At 48.3% G+C, this 8011-nt stretch overlaps 1 protein-coding gene and 1 pseudogene across 2 annotated transcripts in view; both read right to left on the bottom strand.

Annotated features, from left to right (window-relative positions):
• Positions 1-6: 6 nt before the first annotated feature.
• The window catches only part of LOC103371516 (surfeit locus protein 4-like), a 20371-nt gene continuing 12366 nt past the window's right edge, over positions 7-8011 (bottom strand). The window contains exons 2-4 of one of the 2 annotated variants that reach the window (XM_008300868.1): positions 7086-7222; positions 340-526; positions 7-120 (exon numbers count right to left, since the gene is read on the bottom strand). In XM_008300868.1, the coding sequence (XP_008299090.1) occupies positions 23-120; positions 340-526; positions 7086-7133 (333 nt within the window). In that variant the 5' untranslated portion in view covers positions 7134-7222 and the 3' untranslated portion in view covers positions 7-22. Of the gene's footprint in view, positions 121-339; positions 527-7085; positions 7239-8011 lie in introns of those variants that run through there. The other variant, XM_008300866.1, reaches the window with a different exon arrangement.
• On the bottom strand, positions 4535-6588 carry LOC103371519 (surfeit locus protein 4-like; annotated as a pseudogene).

The following is an 8011-nucleotide window of genomic DNA, read 5'->3' as shown; positions in this document are numbered from 1 at the left end:
TACTAGTAGTTGGCGCTAGTTACTAGTAGTCAGTGCTGGTTACCTGCAGAGCGATGACGGCGAACAGACCACAGCAGGCGTACTGAACAAAGTTCCTGCTGAGGATCAACACACAACCACCTGCAGACACACAAACAGATGCTGAACATCTGGAATCCATGTTTGACGTGTTACATGGTAAATGGTCACCTACATGTTGGAACCTCTGATTACTGATGAATCCTGACTGAGAAGCAGAAGGACCTTAAAGAGGTTAATGTGACCCTGGTTTAGGGGTTCTGGTGGACGGTTCTATACACCGCCTGACTGTAACTGGATCAGAAGTGTGCTGGTTCTTACCCAGCTGCCCCAGCAGGTTGATGAACACAAACACGTTAGCGAGGAAGCGTCCGCAGCTCCAGGTGGTGTCGATGTACTCGCTCTGCTCCGCCCACTGGAACCACATCCGGACTCCGTCCTCCAGGAAGGTGCTGACCAGACAGAGCCGGGCCACGTGGGGCAGGTAGTGTTTGGTGACCCGCAGGAACTGCAGCAGAACAGAACCAGCTAGCTGTTAGCCACTGTTAGCCTCTGTTAGCTGCAAGTCCAGTTCGGTCACTGACCAGTAGGGGGCGTGAGGACTACCGAGGGTCTTACCAACAGCATCAGTCTGAAGCTCAGAAGCACAGCTGTAGGAGCCTCGTTCATCAGAACAGCGCCACCTACTGAGCAGGGTGGTCCTACCTACAAGAACTACATTCTGCCCAGAAATGTGTACTTTTAAAGAGTTGTTGCACCTAAAGTGCTACTTTTCGACCAAATATTTAAGTTTTAAGCAGCGATTTCATGTAAAACTCTAGTTTCTGTCCTTCAGTTGGACCTGGTGGCGTCCAGCCGGCTCATCGTCGGCCAGAGCAGCAGCGAGCTCCTCTGCTCTCTGTACACTTTTAAAACAGACGAGACGCCTCCAGTGGGTTACTTTGGCCATTAAACCCTCAGTTCATCCTGCAGGACAAACACCGACGACACACCTGCACCTGTCGGCTAAGCCCCGCCCCTCTGTGCGGAGCGGGTCGCCGTGGAGACGCAGCAGGTTGTTTCCTTCAGAGACTGCAGCTGATTGATTAGGAGTGAATCGAATCATTGTTGTTTCCTCAGCAGCTTCTACACAAACATGGACTTCATCTGAAGCGACCTGATGTTTAAACGGAAGCATCATCCGCTGACGCTCTTCCTGTTCAAACACGAGTCGTTTTCTCAATGATGACAAAACAGTGAACACATTCAAAGAACAGGAACGGCTCCACTTCAAGTTCAACTCACTGGAACCACACACATCTTTCCTCAGTACGCTCTTCTGTTTATCAGCCGTTTGTGATGATTTAGTGTTTAAGAGGTGAGTTAAACTGCTGACTGTCTTTCTGTGGATCAGTCAGACTCCAGCAGCTGTTTACTGACAATCAGACAGTTTGATGCTCTGCAGGTTCGATGCTCTGCAGGTTTGATGCTCTGCAGGTTTTCTGACGTTGGATGTTTAAACATACAAAAGAGACGTGATCTCAACAAACACCCAGAACAGAAACGTCTAAATCGTGCAGCTAGAGGTGTGTTCACGGCAGACTCTGGGTCCTTTGGTCGCCCGTCGGCTACAGTTTGTTCTTTTGCTGGTTGTCTGGACTCTGGACGTTAAAGGACTGCTTCCTTCAGCTGAACTCGTCCTCACTGACCGACCAGAACTAACTGAACACGTTACAGGGAGGCTTACGTTCTGCTCGTGTCGTCATAATGTTCCCTCGTGTTCCCACGTGGAGCCTCCATCAGAGCACAGAACCATCTGGTCCACCGGTACCGAGCCGCCTGCTTCCTCCACAATCAGTTGGTCTGTGGAACGGCCCAAACCGGAAATATCTGCTGATCCATAAACATCCCAAACATCTGACACAAACAGAAGAAGGATGAATCAGTCTGAAGGTTTCCAGCTCTTCGGTCACAGTTCTTGAGTCTGAATCCCTGAAGCGATGAGCCGAGCGCCGGCTGCTTCCTGCTCGTCTAACAGTCGGATCGTTTCAGGTTTTGTCAATCAAGAGAATGCTGAAACCTTTAATTCTTGCTGCTATTGATCAGCATTCTTATGAAATGTGGATCAGTTTCCTCAGACGTCTCGTTTAGTCCAAATACGTTCACAGAGAAAAGAAACCGGAAAACATTCACGTTTAGGACAGCTGAAATCACACGACTCAGACTGGTTTCTATTCAAAATTACGCCAATTAATTATCAAATCAGTTGATGGTTTAACAGTGAACGGCTTTATTGATTAAGGGCTGCATCCCAAACAGCAGGAAGTGATTAATTCATTACCTCCGCCTGTTTGAAGACCCACTGGTTCAATAAATGAGGTCTAACTGGCAGCAGCAGCAGCAGTCTGAGCGTGTGTCAGTTAGTCAGGACTAAAAACATCCAACATCCCCATCAACCTGCAAGCAAACAGGAAACCACAGCTGCTCGTTAAAACAGACAAAAACTNCAGAACCCAGATGTGTTCTTCCTCCTAAATGTCACGTGTCTATCTGCTGGTAGAACTGAAGGTAGAACTCTGGTTCTGAGGAGGAGGACTGATGTTTAGCTCTGGAGCCGCTGCAGTGAACATTAATGAGGAATCAGAGCGTAAACTGACCTCATGAGGAACTTCAGGTCCCACAGGATGCTGTACGCCACCGTCTGCACAGACAACAGGAGACAGGATCATGTGCTTTGACTGGATGTGTGCAGCAGCAGCGCCTCCTGCTGGCAGCCTGGCTGAGCTCAGAGCAGCAGCTTGTGGAGGAGCTGATTAAAGCTGCTGGTGGCTGTTAGTAAAAACCTGTTTGACTTTCTGTGTGATTAGAGAATCCTTGACTGTCAGAGAACCTGAGTCCAGCCTGAATGTCTGAGCGTTAAATGTTTACATCACATCCTGGGTTTGAGACCAATCGTTCTGAGACTAGTTATGAAATGAAGGATGGAGACGTGCTGCAGCAGAAACCAGGTCAGTGTTTGCAGCTTCATTATTTATAACATCAGACAAAATCACATTTAAATCCTGTTGTACCTTCACAAAACGTCTAAAAACCTGCAGACAGGAAACAGAAGGAGATGAATGGTGAAGACAATAAGAAGTCGTGTGCAGCTGCTGAGTGTGAGGATGGAACGAGCTGCTCCTGAACTCATCGCTCACTCCATTGGAGCTGGTGGACAAGCAGCTCAAGTCTTTGACTGAACCATCAGGAAACTGAACCCGAACCACAGACTACAGTGACTTCAGTCCAGTAAACAGGAAACAGGTTTACATGTGATCTGGATTCAACTGACCCGCGCTGTGCAGACAGCAACGAACTGGACTGGATCTACTTTGAGCTGCTTTTAATGCANAGGTAACTCACATGTTGTCAGTGAACCAATCAGAAGCTTCCAAAGCCATGACATCATCATCTGGGCTTTCCCAAGTAGTCTGAAGGCATCTTAGTGGATGTAAACTTCTGACTGTGAAGGAAGTCATAAACATTCTCTGTCTCATTATTCTGGTGTTTATCAGATAGAACTAATGCTGGTGATCCTGACTGAGCTGAAACAGGAAACGTTTGGTCTGATTTAACGTCAGACGCTGAGAAATAAATAAAGGTTTTTATTTGTATATTCCAAGTTTCAGCTGAATGTGATCCAACGATGGAGAACAAACTGGAGTGTGAGTATTTCAGGAGCTTCACTGTAAATAATGTCTGAAATGAATTAAAATTCACTTTTAACATCGTCTCAAACCTTTTTCTAGTAAAATGTATTTTAAACTCAGGAAGTGTTCTGTTTGCTTTCTTAATGCTGCTCCATTTATTCAACATCTTCTCCAAAAGCACGCCACAGAAAATCATTTCAGTCAGAGCGACCACCAGAAGACCAGCGCAGCAGCAACAGAACTGAAGTGAAGCAGCAGCGCCGCCTGCTGGAGGCTGTCGGTCATCACAGCGTTACTGGGCAGATTTCTGATTGGTCACCGGGTCTTTCACCATCTGGGTCAGAGCTGCAGCTTCGTCTTGTCGTCTCTGCCGGTTACAACAGATTCTGGTTCCTGACTGAGGAGGAGATGTCCTGACATGCAAAGCGGACCTCTTAGGGTCCGTTTGTCTCTTTTTTAATGAACGAACCGACTCAGGATCACACAGACTAATCAGCAACTGGTCTGTAACAGCTGCTGGTTTGTCGACTCGATTCCAGAAACCAGTGAAACCAGTTGTAATGACACATGATGAATAATAAACAGCCGTTTGAGGAGTTCTGGTTTCTGTCTGAAGCTTCTGAGAATCTGGAACAAACATGAGATGAATCTGCTGATGGACCTTCAAACCCAACAGACGGGTTTCTGCTGCAGCTCTGAACAGACCTGGTCGGTTCCGGACCGGCGTCTTTGTGGTTCTTCTGGTTTCTTTCTCTTTATTCACGTCACTGAATCAAAGCGTCTCAGGCTGGATTCTGCTGCTTCACTTCCTTCCTGTTCAGTTTTTATACGATAAAGACGTAAAAACGTTGTTTTAAAAAAACGAGGATTTATTTCAACAGAAATAGCTTCGTACAACAACCATGTGACACGTGGAGGAGCTCTGATTGGCCGCTGAGAACACACAGGTAAGAAATAGAAGCTGGAGGTGGTTCTCCTCTGGTTCTCCTCACCACTCCTTCTTCTTCTCGTCCATGGAGACCCCCCCCGGCCCCAGCGCCACCACCAGCAGCAGGCCTCCGACCACCGACGTGGTCTGGAAGAAGTCGTACTTGAGGAAGTCGTGCATGGGCCGGTGGGCCGGGACGGTCCAGAAGGCGTTGAAGGTGAAGTTGATGCACAGCAGCCAGAACACCAGCGTCAGCGCCGCCAGCTTGGTCTTGAAGCCCACAGCCACCAGAACCATGAGCGCCGTCCCCACCAGGTTCTGCAGCACCTGGACACAGACAGACAGGTCAGAACCAGATCAGAACCAGATCAGAACCAGAGATGAACCAGGTTCTTTCAGTTTATAAACTGAATGAACAACTGCATTTACAGAAAGGTTCTGAAGGTTCTAACAAACATCTGCTGGGTTTTAGTCTCGCTTTACTGAGTTCAGATTATCTGCAGAACCAACGAACCTCAAGAACTAAAGTCCAGCTGCACGTTAGGGTCCGGTATCTGGTTAAGGTCCGGTATCTGGTTAAAGTTAGTTATTTAGTTAATGTTGGTTGTCTGGTTAAGATAAGTCACATTAAGACACTAACATGTTTGTTATTTCAGTAAATGTTCTGAAGAACAAACCGGGTTTCTGATGTGGACTTTAGGTTCTGACTGATCGGGTGGATTTTATTTTTGTCCTGGTTCAAGGTTTCAGAGTTTCCTGGTCGTCGGCTGTCGGAGTGTCCTTGAATGCACCATCAGTCTGGATGAAGTGGTTCTCAGCGGTACAGTGAGTGGTTCTGGTTCTGGTCTGTTAGAGAGTCGTTTGGGTCTCACTTGACAGCAGCTAGCTGTCTGTAGCTGCTGCTTGGCCCAGAGCTCCCATCCTGATAAACAAGACGCTCGGTGGCCTTACAGCAGCTTACCTGTCCAGGTGAGCGTCCCACCCGACCAGCAGCTACAACAAGAAGCCACAAACGGCCTCCAACAGCTGGAACCGGGCCAAGACACCGACCCACCACCGGAGAACTGGACAGCTAGCCACTGCACCAGAGGAGTGTGCTGCTGCTGCGTTGACTCACTGTGAGCAGGCTGAGGTCCAAGTGCAGCAGCGTCATGAACATCAGAACCAGGAGAACCCGACCTCCCAGCTGCAGCAGGTGCTTCGGAGAACTCTGATGTCCCAGAGAAGGAACTCCAGCAAAAACACTGCGAGCCTCCGACCTGCACTCAGCCAGGAGAAGCAGAAGACCTCCACCCAGAGCCAGGTTCCTGCACAGAACCTCAGTCACATTAACAGAACCAGAGCCAGGTTCCTGCACAGAACATCACATCAACATCTGGAGAACAACAAATAAAAAAACCCTTCAACTTCTTCTGAGGATCTCAGGTATCTGCAGCTGTTTTCTTCATTTTAGGTCATTTCATATAAAATCAACCACATCAGAACCTCCTCAGAACATCTGGTTCTGATTCTGCAGCACCTTTATCNGTGTGTCAGTTAGTCAGGACTAAAAACATCCAACATCCCCATCAACCTGCAAGCAAACAGGAAACCACAGCTGCTCGTTAAAACAGACAAAAACTCCACGAAGTTCTGCGACGGCGGCGGAGGCAGCGTGACAGCGATTAAAACCTGCTTTAAACCTCACGATTACTGTCAAATTAGCTCTAGAAGTTTTAGTGTTTTCCGGTCACTTTCATTTTTCGATCAGTCAGTGTCTAAAAGCAACTTTTAAGTCCGATGAAACTTCAGCTCCATGCGGCTGAGCAAACCGCACCAGACTCCATTGAGAAATTGTTAATTTTAACACTTTCTAGCTACTCGACAGACGAACAGCGGGTAATGAACATCTTTTTTTCTTCCTGGATTTCATCACAGTTTCCTGCTGGCTTCGACCAACAGGAAACCCTCCACAACTTGGTCCAACATCAGCATATTAGGACAGATTTCCCAGCTGCTGTTGCTGTAATAATCGCGACCATTTCTCTGACACCTGGTCGATTCCGCTGTCTGACACGCAGCACCAGACTCCGTTTAAAAATCTGTCAATTTAAGGTTTCCTCGTTTCTCCACAGAAACTAACAGCAGGTAGACAACTATTACGGGCCGTTTATAGTTTCTTTACTCTCCGGCGAACAGACAATGTCAATAAAACCCATGTTTTAGAGTGAAAGTACATTTCCATCTGGACCACAGCTTCCTGTTCCTCGATCTGCGGCTTCTCTTCAAACTTGACAAAAGTTCACATTTAAAGCGACAAACTGCCTCCAAAGAATATTTATCATCCGGATTTAGACCAGATAATGTTAATTTTCCGGCTGTATTCTCAGCTGCTTTAAACGAGCACATATTGGAGCGGACTCATCCGGACCGGGTCGCAGCCCTGCCTGTGGCCGCCTCACAGTGCGCCCTCCCCGGTCAGAGCAGCTCACCTGGTCCGCCACGTCCTCCGCGCGGCTCATCACGTCTCCGTGTCGCATGTCGCTCCGCAGCGGCTCCGGCTCAGCGTCGATCCGCTCACAGGTGTCCCGGTCCGGCCGCCGGTGCTGATGATGCCCCGCTGGTCCTCCTCCGACCCACAATCCTGTGCGCAGGGCGGGAGCGCGCCCCCTGCGGGCGTGCACGGCGAGGCGTGCCACGTGGACGGAGGCTGCAGAAGCAGCTCAGTGAGAAAAACGGAATAAAGATGAAAGTGTGGGGATTTAAAGCTCCTCAGTGTGTTTCTGTGTGTTGTGGCTGCAGACAAGCAGCTTGTTTGTTCCTGAGTTTGTTTTCTGCTAAACCTGAGTGTGTTGGGCTGAACTCAGATCAGCTTCAGGTTAGAACTCAGCCTGACTGTCTTTGGCTGACGGCAGATAAATAAACCTGAGAATGAATCTGCACAAACAGCTTCTGGGAGACGGTTGATTCACCCGAGTGTTGTTGTTCTATGTGTGCAGCGAGCACTGAACAATGATGCTGAAAACCCAGTGAAACGCAGACAGAGGCTGATGGGAGTGAAACTAGAAAAGGAATCCAACACTGAATCAAAGTGTTCATAAGCTGAAGCCAAGGAGTCAAAGATGATCCCAGAAACACGGAACGAGTTCAACTGAATAAACGAGTTCAGTCCAAACAACAGACCTGAACCGTGATCAGCAGCATCTACGACTTCAGAAGGGCTCAAAGACGCAGAGATCAGAGGCCTCATGTACAAAGACTTGTGTGGATTTCAACCTGAAACCTGCCAACGCACAAACACATCCAGATGAACCACAGTGAGCGTACGCCTGAATCCAGCACATTTCCTTTGCGTGGAACTGACATGTTGGAGAACCAGACTCCTCCCCCTCCACGCCCCCAATTTAAATATGCAAAT

This window comes from Stegastes partitus, unplaced genomic scaffold, assembly GCF_000690725.1.
Source record: "Stegastes partitus isolate 25-593 unplaced genomic scaffold, Stegastes_partitus-1.0.2 Scaffold1602, whole genome shotgun sequence".
NCBI classification, from domain to species: domain Eukaryota; kingdom Metazoa; phylum Chordata; class Actinopteri; family Pomacentridae; genus Stegastes; species Stegastes partitus.
This window is presented reverse-complemented; position numbering and strand designations above follow the sequence as displayed.